At 38.2% G+C, this 20,373-nt stretch overlaps 1 protein-coding gene across 1 annotated transcript in view; it reads right to left on the bottom strand.

Moving 5' to 3' along the window:
- The window catches only part of LOC139724430 (exostosin-1-like), a 110,077-nt gene extending 96,023 nt beyond the window's left edge, over positions 1 to 14,054 (bottom strand). Inside the window, exon 1 of the mRNA XM_071635574.1 lies at positions 12,926 to 14,054. Coding sequence (XP_071491675.1) covers positions 12,926 to 13,815 — 890 coding nt within the window. The 5' untranslated portion in view covers positions 13,816 to 14,054. The remainder of the gene's footprint in view (positions 1 to 12,925) is intronic.
- Between the last annotated feature and the right edge of the window lie 6,319 nt (positions 14,055 to 20,373).

Below are 20,373 nucleotides of genomic sequence, written 5' to 3' on the forward strand. Positions count from 1 at the left end.
GAGATCAAACCCTTGATATATCTCAAGGTCCCTACGCTTCACCTGACTCGTTTATAAAATCAATATTTTCTTTTTTCCTTCCCCTCACTGTCCATGTCTGAATAACAGCCTACTTTTCATGAGGGTATTTAGAGTTCACAATTCATCACCCCCTGGACACTGCGGATGACATGCAAATTGTTGTAGATGGTAATCTGAAACATTGTAGCTTAAATGCACACCTTTATGTTTACACCATGTAATTAACCAAATTCACAATGAAAAGTTACCTTAATATCCCTTTTTCTGTCCTACATTTGACTTTATCTTTACCTCAAACAGGGAAAAAAAAAAACAAGGGGGGGGGGGGGAGCTCTGGTACATGAGGCTTCTTGAACATTGTTATCATAAGAGCATTTGATCAATCCAATTCCTGATAAGCAGGATTATGCTGTAATATCTGCATTAAAGCTCTTTTTGAGTAATTCTGCATCCTGAATCCTGCTTGGTTCTAAATCAGCCAGGTTGGTCAAGAATACTGACATGCTTCCCACAGCCTTGGCAGAACTGTTACAGTCAGGAATCAGGGTCTATGAAAAAAAGGATGGTGTTTGGGCAGCATCAAAAGATGAGCATTATTACCATGGGAACAAAAGCCTCGGATACTCACAAACCCATCTTACAACTTACGGATTCACTATTTACTGAGTATTTGTGTGAGTGTGTGTTTGATACCAGTGTCCTAGCTATACTACATACAATGTGTAGGCCTACTCTTTCATACCATTCCTATTCCCTTCAACCAATGCTTGGTCATCTTGCTATACACTGAATCTTCAACATAATCAAAATTCTGCACATTAAAATTGGCAACCCTTTTCCCCCATTTCACACCACCATTTTTTCCCCTTCTCTTTCCCGCTCCCCTCGAGGAGATCCTCCAGTCTGAGTCACTGGGTTCTTGAGAGGGGATCAAACAGTCCAGTGGGTGTGGTAGGTGCATCCTGACACACCGGTATAACTCCCCATCTCCATCTCACCCCCCTCTCCCAAGTCAAACACGATGAAATCAATTCTGGGCCAATGAATTCAATCTGTAACACCCGCAAATTCACTCTCGGTGATTGGAACTCAAAGCCTAGATTAGTTGTATCCATGCTTTTCTTGGTCTTTTGCAATCTGGAAACCTTCTTCGGCAGTCAATTCTGCTCCGAATACATGAATAGCATCTCTTCAACGCATCTGCCATGCACTGCTCGCTATGAAAAGGAAAAAAAAAAGGAGAGAAGAAGAAATGCATGTAAGCCGAGCCCGCCTATGAATTGAAGGCGTTCCAATGACCTGATGCATTATTCTGGTCAGGTGATGTAAAATTGTCACATATGACCTGGTGTGGTGCAGGAAGGAGAAAAAAGGAGCCTAGAGCTTCATAGCTGTCCCTTGCACCTGGTATCTTATTCCTCTTCCAAAAGGCATGTTGGATACAAGGAGCAGTGACTCATACACAGACACTTGTACTGGGAATGGACACGTGTATCACTCTAGTGACATTAGGTCAATACTGTACAAGTAGTTAAAAGTGAGTGATGTTAAAGGGGGGGGGGGGGTGGGGAGGAGGGATAGACGAGAGTCCTACACAGAAACTTATGGAAGCTCCCAACTGTAGCTTTGAATTAAAAACTCACAAGCTGATGTACAAGGACATTTATTTGATTCACGTATAACAACTACTATCATATTAGACTACAAATGGTACTACATTAATGTATAAAGCCAAAATGTAGCTACATGCACCTGGTAATCTCCAGACATCATCCCCAAACCAAACGGAACATGAAATATTCATGATTCAATCCAACTTTGAAGAATCTCGTCACAAAGAAAACTCACACTAGGAGCTTCAGAAAATATACAAATTCTTGGAAGTGTCTGATGTTTCACTGAAGAAATAAAGAAATTATAATAAGCAAAAGGTTTGCAATATGGTCTCTCAATACAAGATTGTAGGTATGTCAACAGTCCACAAATTTACAGACTGTATTTAATCACAAACTTGTATGGAGCTTTACAATATTTTGATCTGCATTTAATCATCTCTAATTAAAGGTTTATTAGCAAAATGAAAATTGGACATCAAGTAATCCTAGGGAAGTATGGAAGATTTATGCCTCTTGCCTGCATCACCAAATCAGAGAGAAATCAAACCATTAACCTTCTAATCATTCATACTCTATCGTCGATATCGTACCATCAACACGAAATGCTGCTAGAGCCGTCTTGTGCAGATGAACGGGTACCCTTCTATTGATACAAACCAGCTTCTTTCCAATGTGCTACTTTCACACATGTAATGAAAAAAGATGTCTAAATATTTAATTACCCATAAACTTAATGTAATAATATTTCTCAATGGCATGATCACCTCATAAATAACTTCCTCTCTATAAGTAAATGCTGCAAGTGCATTGCCTTGGAAATCTATGGCAAATTGCCAAGTAGAAAGCCCAAAGCATTGTATGAAAAAGACCATTGAATACACATTTTCTATGCAAATTTTGCACAAACCTGAATATTAAAATAAAAAATAAATGGAAAAATCAATTGAACTTAAAATATAATTTGCAAACATGATTTTAAAAGTTTGTGTTTAATTGCACTTTAATACACATCTTATGGGTCTTATTATACAACATGTACTGGATGCATTTTGCAATATAGTACATTTTGTACGTACAAATGCTCAATAATAGATAAAGCACACAATCACTTTACAAATTGTATATTGCAGTGCGTCTGTTCTTGTAGGCCCAATACGATGTGTCCAAAGGGTGCCTGTAAAGTTGTACTGTAGGCCCTACAGCTTTGGTCAGTGGTCAGTTGCATTGCAGGAATGAAGTGTTGTTTTTCATTTTTTTTTTCTTTTTTTTTGCATGCTGTTCATACATGACACACAGAGCAATTTCCTCTCCCCCTCCCCCCCCCAAAAAAAGAAGAAAAAAAGTGGGACTGATTTTAGCATACCAACTGATGCGTATTAAGAGAATTTTTGGATTCACGCGAAAATAATGAAAGGATTTAACATCGGATTGCAAAAATCTATTTTCAAAAATCATTAATCTAGGGTGTGTGTGTGTGTGAATGCGGCGGCTGTGGTGGGAATTGCTGCGCAATTATCACACCAAGGAGATGGAGATGAAGAGAAAAAAGGAAAAAGAAAGAGAGACCGAGAACCTTGAGATCACCATCAGCCTAAATGCCTTTCCAATTAAAACCTCTCAGTCAGTGCTTACTTGAGCCAATATTGACACAGCTCACTAGCCATTGACAAAGTTTGGCTGTCACGCACTCAACTGCACCATCAGTGTATCTCTGCTCAGCCACACACCCTATGTGTGAGGGTGTGTGTGTGTGTGTGTGTATGACCTATAGAGCAAATATATACACTGTCACCACTTCATGACACCGGCTCAAAAAAAAAAAAAAAAAATCTAATTTGCATTTGGATAGAGGTATTTCTTTGCCTTGATGGCAGAGCTTTACAATCAAGACTGCACACAGCCAGACAGACTGGAAGAGAAAAGAAACAAATATGGAGGGGAGAATGACACACTTGCTTGTCCTGGACTTCAGAGGAAAGTACACCAAACCCAGGTGAAACCAAGTGTGCAAATATGCAGACCGAGAATTCCTACATGTACATGTAGGCCTATGTCTCAAAAAAAAAAAAAAAAAAAAAATCTATGCCACTGTCCATAATGCGTTTGACCATCACACTTCATTTTGCAGTGTGTATGTCATGTGTGCTTGTAAAGGGAACTGTAAGTAAGTTGTATCACAGTAAATGCTTCAAAGCGCCATCTCTCCTTTCAAATTTCTAAGTGGCTGCATGTAGAAGCATTACTCTTTCTCTCTAGTAGCAGTACCGTACTGGTAGTTTTTCAGGTCAATGGAATTGAGAAATGGAATTGTAGACACAGGGTAATTTCTACACTCAGCACTCTTGTGGCCTAATTCCAATTCTTCCTTGTGATTTTACACTGTATAGTGACATCTTGGTCACATCATGAAGTGGATTTTTAACAAGTTTAAATAATGTACTGTACACATTTAACTGGTGAGCTTCCAATTTAACTCATTCTATCAGCAAAGTTATTTTTATAAGTAGAGGCATCATACATATCTAGGTAATCCTCTCTCATTCATATTTCAGAAACCTTTGTGGATTAGAATACAAACTTCTTCTTTTTTTATTCATGGAAATACACATATACACAATATAGAGCCTATAATGTAGGCCTACCCTGTAATATGTACACCTGTACATCAGAACTACCGATGTATACCTCATCATACAGCAGAATTTCACTTTTAATTCCTCATTAATTTGAAGGAAAAACACTGTAATCTATACTTGACAGTAAATTACATGCACACCTGCACACCTCACTCAATGCAGGATGACTCTATAAGAATGAATAAATGCCTACAGCTAGACCATTTGACCTGCTGAATGTTTCCTGAAAAGTGCATGATTACATTTTGATGGCACTCTCAATGTGCAATAAATATTCATGGCAAGCTTAGAATGGACTGATTAACTCAAAGATGATATCATGTTTAAAGGCACTATCTAGGAATTTATGATGGTCTGTTTTCATGTAATGCTCATTTATTCTTGTTGTCAGTGATTTCATGAATATAATGCAGACAGCAGAGTATTCTTATCATTCAGCACTCCATAGACAACTAGGCTTTTTTTGTGTGTGTGTATGCTGAAATTGTTTCTGAATTCACAAAAAGAGAACTTATTGTACTTGATTTGCAATACTCACTACGGTTCCCTTCTACATATTTATAAACACTATGACGAACAAATTTTTGAATTCACTGTACAGTGTACGCAGGGGCACTTTTTTTTTCTTAACACAGCATAAATACAAAATCCCTTTTGTAGTGCTCAGACAAAGTGTACTTTTGCAGTACACACTACATACTGTACATGGGAATATTTAGTACTGCTGAACCATTCTACAGTACCTGAGCCAGATTTTCACCATTTGCAATACCCTGGAAGATGGAGCATTACATGTACTCAGTATCTCTGATTTTTTTTCCCCTTTTTTTTCCTTTTTTTTTTTCATGATGCCTCTGTAAAGCAGATTTGAGCAAGATGCCAGACAGTGGGCTATAATGCCGGTACTTTGTGGCTTAATACCAGTAGCGCAGGTGTCGAAGCCACACAACACCCATCAAGCGGATCACATGCACGTAGATAGAGCATTGTGAAGGGCTGTAATCGCATCTCATCATTCAGGGCTACATCACAGGGGCACCAGGCGATAGCTGGATGGTAATTATTATTTGCTCTACTACAGTGAAATGGAAGCTGAGCTTACTCCTCCTCCCCCCCCCCCCCCCAGTAAAGGAATACTGCATAAAATACCCCATAGTGGTGTGGTAGGGGTACAAACCCCTGTATCACATCACCACAAAGTTATCAGTTTTCAACTGTAAATTAGACAGAGAAGAAAAAGAATACAGTGTGGATGAAATAGGCCGTCAAGTACATGTATAAGGCAGACATTGGTACAGGTGTATGAAGACACATGCAGTGTATTTTTGTACCGTACTGGTCATAGTAAGTGCCTAGAATTTCATAATCCTCAGATGTTTCAAGTACAAGGGTTAGGATTAACCCTAACTAAAGTTGCCAAAATTGGCAGTCACATTTCTGACCTTTATGATCTCATCACAATATCATGGCAATATCAATCTACTCTGCTTCATCCTCACAAGGCAAATTTGTCCACGAAGAATATCAATCCCTCTTTGGACAACTCACATTATGTTTTATGAAGGGGGGGGGGGTAACAGCAACTGTACATGGGAAAACACACAATGTGCACACATTACAATAAACTTTAAAATATGAGTAAAAAGCCACAATACACAATGGCAACAAAATTGTTAGTATACTGCAGGTTAAGGAACATCAAACACAATGGTTTTTGTTTTTTCATCAAGTTATGGTTTGTAATTCTTTTTTTTCCTTTTTTTTTTTTAACAGGCACCTTTACATTATACATTGGAATATGTAGGTCTTGTGTGTACTTTCAAATGCACACTTTGTATGCAAAGTGGCATGCATTCATATTCTTTGTGAAAGACTAACCTTGCAGAGGTCAAAATGAAGTCAAGATATTTCCGCAGAGGACAGTTGTCCACAAGTAATAAGGTACTGTAAAAGTGGTTTCTTTCGCGTACAGAAACTTTCGCGGTTTCCATCGGTGCCGACTTTTTCGCGTGTGTTTAAATTCGCGGTCGGTAATAATGGCGTTGTAACAAGCTACAGGTTCAAAACATTTTCGTGTGATGTTAAATTCGCGGTTCAACCTCAAAGCGCGAAAAGCGCGAAAATAAAACCACCGCGAAAGAAACCACTTTTACAGTATTCATTTCACTCTGGTACGATATGACTGGAGCACTTGAAGTTGTAATCACTATCACAGTAGTGAATATAATCCAAGGTTTTATACACAAGATATTATAAATTATACTGTACCTGTCAACATAGTATCATGCAAATATGTAGGCCTACAGAGTACGCATTGTATCTAGGCCCTACACCCAGGGCTACTGTAGTGGTGGCCTGGTGGCCTGGGCAACTACAAATTGATGTCAGGCAACCAAAATGTCAGCTTTTAAGGTTCTAGTGACCCAAATGGGATACCAGAGGGGAAAAAAAGTTAACTGTGGAGCCCTAATATCATTCAAATAATAGAGAACACATTAATTCTGCAATTGCAAAAATTCTGGAGCAATATTTTCTTTGATGCTACTACATGCAATACTGTACGTAGTGTTATTTTCCTCTTTTGTCCTAAATTTGGTGATGCCTACATTGTACATATATATTTTTGTCAATAAGTTCACTGATTATCTTTCCCTTTTTTGTTTCTTTGTGGGAGCCATGCGCCTTTAAATGCTTCTACAGATAAATGGCACTATATAATATGCTGTTTCATCAGCAGCAGCAATGTCAAGTTAATTCATATTGTTTGGCAATGTCGACTTCAAATATTATAGAGAGGATGTGTAAGCTACATACTCAAATAAATTGCACAGCCATGCTTTGTGTTGAGAGTACTCTCACAACAAGAGCATATGTACACTGTATTATTTGATTTAATTGCAGATTTTTAAGCTTCAAGAGTGAGTCAGAGAGGGACTGAAAGACAGGGATAAAGGAAAAAAGCCAATGACTTGCCCCAGGGGCTGTTTGTCGTGAGCTACCATATGTTTCTGCACCACTGGCTAGCATGGACGGCCCCACTCCTGCATTTCTTGAAGTTGGCTATTCAGGTGCCTACACATTCTAACAGAGCAAAACACTACAGACTATTTGGCCATGTACAATGTATCTTGGTAGTGGCTGACGTTTCAACTCAAAAATGCATCAAGAGCTGCCCAATGTAGCAAGTACAGTACAACTCACCACAACACTCAAGTGATAACATGCTAAATTGCTAGAGTGATGGTGTTTTGACAAAAACATATTGTGTATGTTATCATCACATCCGCAAAAGCACAAATTAGAGTTGTTCATGTGGATTTCTTTTCCTTTTCCTTTCTTTAAGCCCACCCAGAGATGACAGAAATTGCACTGCACCGTATGCGACATAGGTCATATCCACTTACCCATGGTACTGAAAAAGTACAGTAGGCCTGCACTATTTATCCACTGGTCTATTGTACAGGTCTGTTCCATTGCCAGCCCTTCCCTTCATCAATTTTTTCATCATACAACGTGTATGTACAAGATTTGTATTCAAAAACTAACAGTAGGCCCTACATGTTACACATTTTACTAACTTCACACTTCAAGATTTATGAAAGCTCTTTTCAGTTTAAATTTTTGGTCACTAAACTTTTAGTGATATCAAAACTTAAAGGAATAGGCCTACTTTGAAGGAACTGCTATAAAATGTCCCCCCCCCCCCAAAAAAAAAAAAACAAACAAACAAACAACAAACAAACAAAAAACAAACAAACAAACAAACACAAACAAACAAACAAACAAAAACAAAGAGCAAAACCAAAAATCTCACACCAAGACAATGCGCAAAGACTGTTACAACTTATGCATGCATGTATTGTAGATTTGGAGCACAAATCTGTCACTAACTAAACATGTGTCTCTGAACGTTGACCTGCACTCAGCCACCAGGAAAATAAAATTTTCATCAGAAAAGAAAACATTCTCTTTCTTCAACCTCAGCCAGGCAGGGTTGACCACACACCCCATTGGCATTAACCCTTGACCACTAGTTTTCAACCCCCCCCCCCCCCTTTCATTTCTTTCCTTCATACAATCTGATGCTGTCAGGGGCCTGGTAATAATCATAAATTCACTGGCATTCTCTAAAAATCAAATACACATGTATGCTGTCTGCTGCAGGCGGCTCCCCCAGTCAAGGTGGAGAACAGAGATTTACTTTATCATGCTCGGGCAGCAAACTGCAGGCATCTGGCAAATTTGTCAGCAGTCATTTTGTGTTGCCACAGGCAGCAATGGAATATGTACAGTGTAAGAATGAACTTCAGTTAGACATGTACATGTAATACCTTTCAGGAGTTTCATTCTCTGAATACATTTTACTACATTGTATCTTTTTAGACAGTGTACCAGTTATCCACATTGCACCGTTTTCAGTATCCTCTTACTTTGCAAACAACATATTGCAGGAAGCAAGAACATGAAGGATATTAAAATTTATATAAATTTTGTATAGGCCTATATGTGGTGTGTGTCTTGGAATCACCAGAATGGTGTGTACATTATACATGTATGCATGTACAGCTGTACTGATATTACACTCATCTTCATGATTTGACATTCTAAATCAACATGGAATATCAGACTTCTTTAAAACAACTCCTGGCATAACAGAAATTGAGCAGCTCACTACAGTTTGCAAATCCATCATCTTGGAAGATGTACACCTACACATTTGTACACCTGTTGTACCTGAAATTACTTCTTCTTTTTTTTAATGTCATAGGGATATTTCACTTTTGAAGTGTGTTATGATGTGTTTTTTAATCCATTCTGACAAACTTTTCAATTAAACACATACAATTTTCAGTCATTCTTGTTTTCATTTTGATGATTGAAACAAATCTATACCCCATGTATTACCTGTTTATGACAACATGAGTAAATCTCATGATCTCCAGCTACACAGAATGTACATGTATAGGAAAGGCTAAATCACATTGTAATTGTGCAAGCCAGTGATCATACCATTACAGTTGTACAGTACATCCTCACGATACACAGTGTATAGTCCTACTCTACTGCTCTTCATTCTACATCAATCCAATTTTGGGCAAACAAATGTCATCTAATTTTGCCATTGTATCCTGGCCTTGCCAATATTATTGAACCTAGAATGGCAGAGAGAGAGAGAAAGACAGAGAGAGAGAGAGAGAGAGAGAGAGAGAGAGAGAGAGATACAGTATGAAGGGGGGGGGGGGGACTTTCATCCGCGCAGCATGTGAGAAAATTTGGCGGCAGGGAAAACCCTGAGAAACTCTGCAGGTTGATGGCATCAGCAGGAATGCTGGTTGCCATAGTGACATTCTGATGCCATCCGTTTCCAATTTCGCTCTGGAGATTGCACCAAATTACGGCTAAAAAGGAGGCCACAAAATGAAATGCACTGTGGCAATGAAAAGTGTTTCAATGTGAATATAGGGGTCTACATGTACTGTCTACAGGGTCAGAATCAACCTGTACTGTATGATGGAACGTTCACAGAAAATCCAACCTTTAAGGAAGCCACATTTTATAGGGTCCTCCCAAACCCATTTTGCCTTATAAATGTTAACTTTGTGAAATGCATCAAACTTAAAAAGGTTCTTCCATTGAATTTATTTCAAATATTGATAGCAAGGACCATGAACATATCCCAGTACAGAAGCCAGAATACTGCAGTAGAACATACAGTGTAATATAACCTGACTTTAGTGTAGTAGACCTGATACATGAGAAATTTAATATGCATGACATGTGTAGATTCTATACCTACAACCACCTGCTTGTAGTGGTGTGCATGGAAAACTTGAAACCTCCTCCCCCCTCCCCCCCCCCCCCCCTCCCCCCATACAATTTGCTCTAGATATTTTGCCTGGCTGAAAGTGTATTCAATGACAAATGCCCACTGACTGAGGTACTGAGCAGTCAACAAGGGCAGAGAATGCCAAAGTAGGCAGACCCTTTATTCACAGAGTACCTGCACAGCCCCTCTAGCAAACAGTTAACCAGGCAGCTTAATCCATGAGAAAACACCTCTTTCCTTCATTTTCCTGTCGCCTCTTTATTCTATAGTACAGCATTTGCCATTTAAGGGGATATCTTACCCACAGATGAATCATCAGATTTACTCCATTCTGTAGAATAACCGACATGCATCCACTGCCTACACTGTACAATTGTATATTATCTATCTACATTATGTAATCACTGCATAGCAGGAGCGGTTGAACGTAGGATCACAAATTAAATAGCCTGCAGTGCATGGTAACATACAATCTGACAAGCTGTTTGTACTACTGCTGTACAGTAGAGAGGGACTACAATGCTAGACATTAGCTTCCATGTGATGGATTTGAACTCTGAACCAGACACTGTGGCTAAGACTGTGCTTGACCAATATCTGCTGGCTGCATAATGAGACTGACACATTTCAAGGCTGTGCTCAGGAACTGCTCCTGATGATCTGACGTTAGTATGTAAACAGGATGTCCCGGCATGTCACCAGCTCAGGTGTTCATTTCCACCTAAACGTTTTGTACAGTAGCTGTGCCAAAAAATGCCACCATGGTGTGCTAGAAACTATCGATATCGCATAGTGGCAATAAATTTGAGTGCAATCTTTACGAGCTTTTTCCTTTTTCTGGCTATCTACAGTATACAGGCGCAAGTAACATACAATGTACAGTACCATAGTATGTTGCCTACAGGACAGTTTGAGTTCCATTGGTTTATTCATACTGCACACTACATGTATTTCACTGCATAAACTCCTTCCCTACAAGTGTAACACCAATCAAAAATTTGCCACGATACAAAGAGCAGCAAGGACAAAATTATAGTGAATCAAAATGTCAATACAACACACACAGAACATTAAACAAGGTACAGTAGATGATTAATACAATTTATGTAACAAGAGAAAGAAAAAAAAAAGGTGAATCGATGTATAATTCATAAAAGACTATCCTTTACCCTGTTGAGGACGGGCTGATCTTTCTTTAATACACATTTCCCATAGACACCTGCCCGAGTATACTCAGGACTCATTTTCAACGGGTTAAAGCCTAAAGGACTTTTGACTTTTGTATATGATTGTCATTATTGTCTAAGAGACATAGTGTATCTCATCACTTCAGATACCATATCACTTTTCCCATGAAAACAAAATATCATTGTTTGTTGTAAATCATCACCACCATCATTATCATCATCACCATCATCATCATCTTCATCATCATTATCCTCACCAAAAGACATTGATGTCATTGTCATCACTTGACCTCAGCTCAGAAACCCAGGAGATAGTGACTTTGCACATTGTCATTTCATTCATAGCGACTGGTTTCTTTTCTCTCTATGATTCTGGGGACATAAAAGTACCCCCTCCCTCACTGATTTTTGCCATACCACTCTACGCTACCCAAACGTAATAGCTTTATATGCATGCACGCACATTTGGCATGTGGTGGGGATAGCGTGCATCCAACCATGCGTAAGCTATGGCAAAAGGGTAAGGTAATGTAGAGTGGTATGGCAGAGTACATGTATGTTGGTGGGGGGGGGGGGGGGGGGACATAAGGAAATCCTTCCGACTTTTGTGTCTACTGGATCACACAATTAACGCAAATGAAGTTTTTAAATCCTTTTGCTTCCATTTCCATAATTTTACTGCCAGTTGGCATCATTGTACCTCAAAGCAGATAAAGACTTATACATAATTCAATAGCATAATTTGTTTTTGGTTGTTTTAAGTTCATGAAATCATACTGTCACATCTTTGTTTCTCACACAGATCTGGATCAAGATCAAAACTTCTAGATGACCATATATTGTAAGCTCCCCTCCCCCCCCCCACCCCCATACCAAAAAACTTGTCATATATATGTCAATGCATGTGTGCATCCGTGCATAAGCTAACAAGGGTACATTTGTGTACAATGCAAGGTACATTGCTGTAGAGTAAAGTACCATGGCAAATTAGGGAACATACAAATTCAACAATGTACATCAGGTACATGTACATCAACATGTACAAGTGCAGTTTTGAATTCAATCTTTCCCCAATCTGTAATACAAGGTTTGGATGGGCAGAGGAATAAATTGACATGAAAATCAATGTCGCTTTACATTGCAGTCCTTTTTCTATCAATTGCAAATTACACATCTCTACGAGTATGAGGAGTATCGTGGAAAATTAGTTTGTAATTCTGACTGTTCATTTTCATTCCCATCATCAAAAGTTTTATGTAGTTTATGTATCAGGATATGTAGCCTACAATGTATGTACAATGTAGATGCACAGCAATGTCCACATGTGAGATTCCTTGAGAACATGTTTAACAATACCGACATGCTCTCGCCAGGATTTAAAAAGAATTATGTGAAACGATGGCATCTGATACACAAGCAATTGTACATGAACACATTTACAAACATACAACAATCCGGCAACTCATCTTTGTTGTCGTGCATTTCAGTTAGCATGAATTTGATGTACACGATCTAGCACAAGATTCTCTCTCCAGAATGCTTATGCAACTCTCTGGATCATGGAGCTGTGTAATTTATTCAGCATTCATTGACAGTTGATTAAAGTTTGGAGAAATTCACCCAAAATACATGACTTACTTATCAAACTCTGCGTTGTCATGGTCACAGCGAACATCCTTGTGTTTCTGCCAATTTTTTCCATGCTTGCATGTTGTCAACAAAATAATATCCACTCCATTGTGCAAATGGTAGAGAGCGTTCCGTGTATCCGACCCTATTCCAACTAGGTATCGCTTTCCCTTGAACGCTAATAAATATTTCCTTTGCACTGGGAAGTTATTTGCTTGGAGATCTCCCGTGTGTCCTCCTTTTTGCGGATGAGTTTTGGCAAATAATGGCAGAGATATATCAAATTTTGGTCTGAAGTACTGTTGGGAAAAACTGGCTTTTGCGAGAATAGCTTCCCCTATATCGAAGCCCAAATCTTCTGAGTAGTCTGGCCAAGTACCAGAGTACAAATTAAATATTAAGTGGTTCCTGCCATTATTCCAGTGGCTCAGTTGTGATATACTACCTGCTATGTTTTTCACGTACGTTGACGACAATTTGTCGCGATCTAAAGTGTCCAGTGACGGCACAAATACACACGCTTCATCCGCATTGGCAGTGTAATATCTCGATTCGCGTATGGAAGCTAACATATCGCTGTACAACTGGCTAGGCTTTTGTTGATTAATGGGATAAATATATACTTTAAAACCATCTTTGCATCTTGAAAAGTCAAAGCAGGTCTCCATTCGGCACTTGTGGTCCTTAGATTGCGCTGTCTGCGCCAAGTTTCTTTGCGATGTCGATGTTTGAGTGTCGTGCTCGTACACCGCATCTGAGTGGTCGAAGGGCCGGAGCCCAGCGGCCACACTCGCCTGCTCGCTCCGATGGTGTTGTAGCATGTGAAGCACTCCATAGTACATCAGCAGTATTGACAACACGGTACATAATACCAAAATGTAGCGTTTTCTAGCTTGCATGGCTCCTACCGGCGTTTGAGTCCTAGCCGGTAATGCAGGTGGCTTTTGTCGGAAGCCGTACTTCACAACTTATCATCCAATAGTGGTAATTATGCTGGACATTCCGCTGATATTATGTACGTCGCCATCTTGCCATTCCTAGGGTACGTCTCCGTTTTAGATGTAGTGGTGTACTCGTTCGTATACACAGAAAGGTACGTACAGGGCTAGCGAGAGACACCAAACTATGAATTCTTCATTGTAAAACGGTATGCGAGAGACACACACGGGGTGTACACACTAAGCCCGATCGAGGAGTGCACTGCATCCAACGTGTACATAGATGGCACCTGTCCTCTACTGGTTTGGGAAGCCACTCATTCACGACCAAGGGGGCGATTAGGCGCATGGCTGATCAAAAGAGGGAGTTGTTTGCAAAGTTGTGAATAGCTCTCATTGCCTAACAGTAGCACAACAGGAATATAACCGAGTACTAAAGTAGTTTTTGATTTTTTTTTTTATATCGTTGTTTTTGAGAGTTTTTTTTTAATTCTTCAGTAATGGTGATTTTGAGATTAATTAACCTTTATTAGACTTTAATTTTCATGGCTGTGTTAGCTATTACCTCCTCTCTGTTTATAAGATGATTATTCTACACATATTGCAATACATTGTACTCAGGCCCTGGGCCGCGGAACGATTTGTTTGTTTGTTTGTTTGTTTGTTTGTTTTTAATGGAATTTATTATTATTATCGTGGCTTTGCCAATTTCGTTAGACAGGGATTATCCATTTTCATTTCATGTCATTTCAAATTCGTTTGTTTGAAGTAGGCGGAGTGACTTTGGTCAAACGTTTTCACGTTTAGTGCTTTCAAATTCGTGTTTAGGCACCCATATGAAAGATCACAAATTTAAATTTGGTTGTAAGCATTCGATTTCTTGTTTGAGATTGACTTTCCAAATTTGTGTGCATTCATTTTATATTAGCTTCAGTATAAATTCCTCTATTTATCATGACTATCATATTTTTCCATCTTTAATCTACATCATCGAGATCATTGTATTCTGTTTATAATCTTATGACATTTCTATTTTCATTATGATCATTATATCGTTTTTGTGATCTTCATTTTGCATCTTTATTTTCATCATGTATGATCCACATATAGACGTTTTTAACATTCAGTTTGAGATACTGTATACAAGTAATGCACTTTTTAGTGAACATCGTTCAAGGTTAATTTGAATGCTCCTTTTTTATGAACTTGTTTTTCTTATTTGCGAATAATTATGAATAATAAATTCGGAATGAGCTAGCTAAGGGGGTATCTCACTGAGCTGCGAATGTTTGCAAGCATAGAGAATTCTAGGGAATTTCAGGGTTAGTCAACAGTTGCTATCAAATTCGTAAACAATAAATTGCGATCAAATTCGCGAACAGTTTTCATTGTCGTATACAGTTTTCCTTGTCGCAAAGAAATTTTTAACATGCTCAGAATTTCTTTGATACGTTGCAACTATCAACGAACGCTGACGAAACCTAAAATTCCTGATAAATATATTAGGTATGTATGTATATAATATGTGAAGAACTTGCTTCTGAAAGGGGCTAAATCTATCATTTTTTAATGGATTTAACGCCCTTTGGAAGCAAGCTCTTCACATGATTATATACGTTATAATTAGACTGAGGCGGACGTTGCTCTCGATCTTGTTCTCCCTTTTAATCAGTCGAGCTTTCGGCCTGTCATCAGGCCTTCATCAGGATCTACCAACAGAATAGCTATTACCTGAATAATTTGATGTGTCATAATATGTAATGTAATAATGCCGATCTTCTGAAATATTACCTTTATGCACACAAACACAAATCAATCATTCAATTCAATATACAAAAATGCAATCTAACATCATCTCATCAACAAAAATACATCATTAATAAAAAAAAATATATAAATAGATTCTTATATCAAACTCCTGAAATGTAATAACCATATTTTCTCATCATTCTAAGCATAATGATAATACAAACGAAATAACATTATAAATATAGACATACATTGCATAATGTATACATGGTACACAAATACATTTACACACACAGATACATACACACACATATTCACACACACACACACACACACACACACACACATACACACACAACTACGGTTAATGTAACACTATCTAAATCAACATATATATTTTCTTATTGTTTATATTACCGAAATATAATAACCTTAACAACTGCCAAAATATGCATAACTTTTAAATCAGATCAACTCATGACGCTCAACAGTAATCATGTATCACGTCATCATGCAATAGATATCAACAAAATTTCACAATAACTAATACTCAATCATAATACCTATATTATGTTACATAAAAGTGTACTACAATCCAACATGATCTCTTATGAAATCTCTTAGTATAAACATAATAAGCTCCCCACAATGAGGCACCGCGTACGTTTGGGAAGGGAATTATCTTTCGCACTACACACACACACACACACACACACACAGGTAATTATATAAAATATGTATATATATTGAGTAAGTTGTCCACGTGTTGGTGTAATAACAACATCAAAAATCATACAGATACATAATGATTTTTATTTCAAGGAGCAATATCGGGGTTGATGACATCGAATTGCAAAGTAATCGTCCTACATTATTTAAAGCAATTTCTGTACACTAAAGATGGAACAATTTTATATACCCAAGAATTGTACAGAGAAGATCACCGCGATAACATCAAGAATTCCTTTGTTTGTTTTTGTTCCTACATTGTTATATAACTTATGTTGCTTGCCTCTTCCAAAATACAATAAAGTGTGTACTTGTGTCAGTTGACTCTGCGTATACTTACCATCAAAAGATGGCGCTGTAACCATTCTGCGACCTGTACTGACTGAACGTCTGCCATAGCGCAGAGACTCCAACTCTCCACTCTTTCGGCGGGAGAATCTCATTTTGTGGTATGTCTACGTTACAGTCTCCATGGGGGTAAATCAGATCTTTTTTACACTTCCAAAACTTACCGATACATTTCATTCTCAACTGTCAAACACTGAAGTATCATATGCCTTGCGTTTTTTTTTTTAATTGAATAAGGACATACACTCTTACCCTACAAGACAATTCGACAAACTTTATTCACAAAGTCCTATAATGGTAGCGACTCTGAAATCTATCAGACACACAGGACCAGACATCTGGATCTCTCTTCCTTTTGTAATATTCGCAATGAAAGTCTGAGTAAGCTATAAAAACAGTGTAGCTCTCTGGATATCAATGATCAACTCCAATCCAATCAAATCTTGTCCCACATTTGAAAAAAAAAAAATGTTTCATGCAAATCTTAGATATCTTCTGAGCTTAGACATGGAAAATACTTATATCAACTGAAACGAACCAATAGCGATGTAATGACGCAGCAATGTAATTCATGATTTGGGACTGTTGCACTCTCTTTGTGACCAATTTGTTTTTGCACTATCATTGTCTCGCTGTATAGTAAGTAACTGCTGTGTATTGATTGATAGTGCTGTGGTCACAAAAGTGGTATACCTGCGTCTCTAGTGCATAGACTCATTTACTGATTAAAAATTGCGTAATGGGTAAACCTTGCATGGTTGATTTTTCTTTTAATGGACTATACTTTATAAACATTATCTAAACGTTATCAAATCCAACAACGCTGACTCCGACAATGAATCAATTGCTGTTAGGCCTATTTGATTACATAACCAAGCCATTAGAATAATTGATGATATATGAACGCGATAAGTTTGTTTTTGTTTTGCTTTATGTCTTGTATTGCTCTGATTATTGGAAAAACCGCGTAAGATCTGAGGAAAATATATAAGCCTACACTATATAAAGCATAAAATAATGATGGAAGCGAAACTTAATTGCCTCGAATGAGTGTGAGTAAACATCTTATCCCTCAAATCCCTCAATAATTAGTCTCAACGTCTCCCCTCCTGTTTTTTTTTTCTGGCTTATGCTCAACGGCTATTTCGCGCGTCATCAACAACTGCGATTGGTTGCTTGTTGCATAAAGGTAAGAAGACCAAGTGGATTTAGGAGACGAGCCGGGGAAATCTGATTGATTATTGGCAGATTACATTGTCGGCGAGTTTCAGCGATCCGACAGCGGATTTTTTAACGATCTAACAATTAACCAAGCAAGAAGAAGATCACATATCCGCGAGGAGGACAGCTTGACATATCCTCAACATCTCTGTCACGTCTGTTGCTTTGCTCTACATCTACCTCCTGTCTACCAGCTATACACGCCTTGGAAGATTTAAGGAAGATTTAAAGACACATTCTATTACAACCTTGGAAGTGTGGTATTCGAGGAGGAATAAGCATATTCGAGGGGTTTTTCTTCTTGTGTCATGATATGACGACATTATTAATAGTTTGATAAACTATATTTCCAAATATCGATAATCTATCTCAGACGAACTTCGTCGCCAAAGGCTGAAACAGACGACTGGATTAATCTAAAAGTCAATTCAATTCCGAATCATCGGGTTTTTGTATGTTTTCTACTTTACACATGATATAAGAATGGGAGCTCCTTGCTTCGTCGTATCAACACTTGCCCCGAAGCACATCGTTCTGCTATTGCTGACTTATTTGTCTCAAGAGGTGAAAGGTAATCAAATAAAATGGAACGGTGTAATTTTTTCCAAACGATGCAGTGGAAAATAAAATCAATCATTTCCCTGAATTAGGAAAAGCACAGGTTTTTAGCAAGTTTTCAAGTCCGCTTCAATATAAGACAAAATAGACAACACGATATTTTGCCTCGACGCGACAAATTTTATTGATATATAGATATAATTATCTTAACGATTTGATTGCATGTGAAGATACTAAATTCATTACTGCCTCGACGCGATTGATTCTGTTGATATAGAGACATCATTATCTCAACGATTTGATTACATCTGAAGATTCTAAGTTTATTATTTTTTGTTTGGGTCCAACTCTAAATTCTTCCAAATTCCAATGGCAGTATAAAACTAGTGTTTGTGGAGTCTAGCTTCGTGATTTTACAAGACCGGTGACTCTTGCACGTGAGTGCTTCCCCCGATATTTCTTGATCTTTCTTAAAAGAAAATAATTGTTAGTTCCGGTCTGTCACATCCTACGCAGGAGACTGTTCACGAAGCTTGGGATATTCGTACAGTTTGCCAACCTTGAAGCCATGCGGAAATGCCGTTGTGAACGAAACGCTCGTCCAGCTCTTGCCCAAACTCATACCCGTGTCCATCGGGAAAGCGAGATGCCACGCTCCCACGAGTCACCGGCTTTGTCGCATACCAGGTGGGGTTACTGCTCGCCGTCTTGATGTTTTTAATCCATCTATAGAATATTGTATATGTTATGTTATGCTTGACCTAAAATTGATGTCATATTGCGCCTACTTGCGTTATGTATGTGCTTGGGTCTTGGGTCAGGTATTTTCCCTCCGTCAGTGATAATATTTTTCTCTCATTATAGATGTACCAGTCGATACTGATGTAAATGACATAAAATGTTTAGTATAATTGCCATAATGTCACGCACTGAAAATAACTTAACATTCACATCACTCACAGCATGCACACTGATATTTCGCACACTATTTCTCTGGTCATTATTACTCGTATATGCAATATTATCTTTAATTACTGAACTACAAATGTCTCTAATCGTAAGGAGAATTGTGACGTGCACTCACATTTTACTCAAATAATTCTCTACACTGTTGGGAGAAGTCTACCCTCATTATACTATATTGATCAGAAGCTAATGAAAACCCGAGAAAATTGACAGAAGTTTATGACCATCCCATCAACGTCAATAAATTACTGGTTATGGTCTGTCGTATGGTTATAAAACCCATATCAAAAGTTAATGCATGGATCAAATTTTTGTTGAGGTCCCCTCCAAGAAGAAACAAACAGAACTGGAGTCATTTCAATGGATTTCCCGTTCTTCACACAAAACGGTCTTTGTGATCGTTTTGACTCTGTGTGAAGACAATAAGGTGTATACATGACTGCGTCCTTGTGATATGCATTCCTACAGAAAGAATAACCCACATCTTATCAAAACTCTGCTAACAATCCCACAACCCCCTAAACCCCCAAATTTCTACAATAATACACAGTCATTGATTGTTATGCATCATATCAAATCAAATCATATCAAATCAAATCAAATCAAATCAAATCAAATCAAATCAAATCAAATCAAATCAAACATTAAAGTCATTCTTCATTTCACACCAAAATACGATAAGTCGAAAGCGCGATGAGTCTTATTCTTGTCTGCTCCATCCATATCAAAACTAAGACTGCCTGTCCAACCCCTGCCTCAATGGAGGGACTTGTGTAGAGAATGCCACTGGCTTCGAGTGTTTATGCAGGGAATATTTCAAGGGAGCCACTTGTCAATACGGTAAGCTCACGTTGGTTGCCGTAATATACTTTGTTTGTGTGTGTGTGTGTGTGTGAGCGCGCACTGTGAACAAGTTATGATTGTGTGACACATCAAGTTCAGAAAAAG

Source organism: Diadema antillarum, unplaced genomic scaffold (genome assembly GCF_040938485.1).
Source record: "Diadema antillarum isolate AM-2024a unplaced genomic scaffold, OU_Dant_1.0 scf00000213, whole genome shotgun sequence".
NCBI classification, from domain to species: Eukaryota; Metazoa; Echinodermata; class Echinoidea; order Diadematoida; family Diadematidae; genus Diadema; species Diadema antillarum.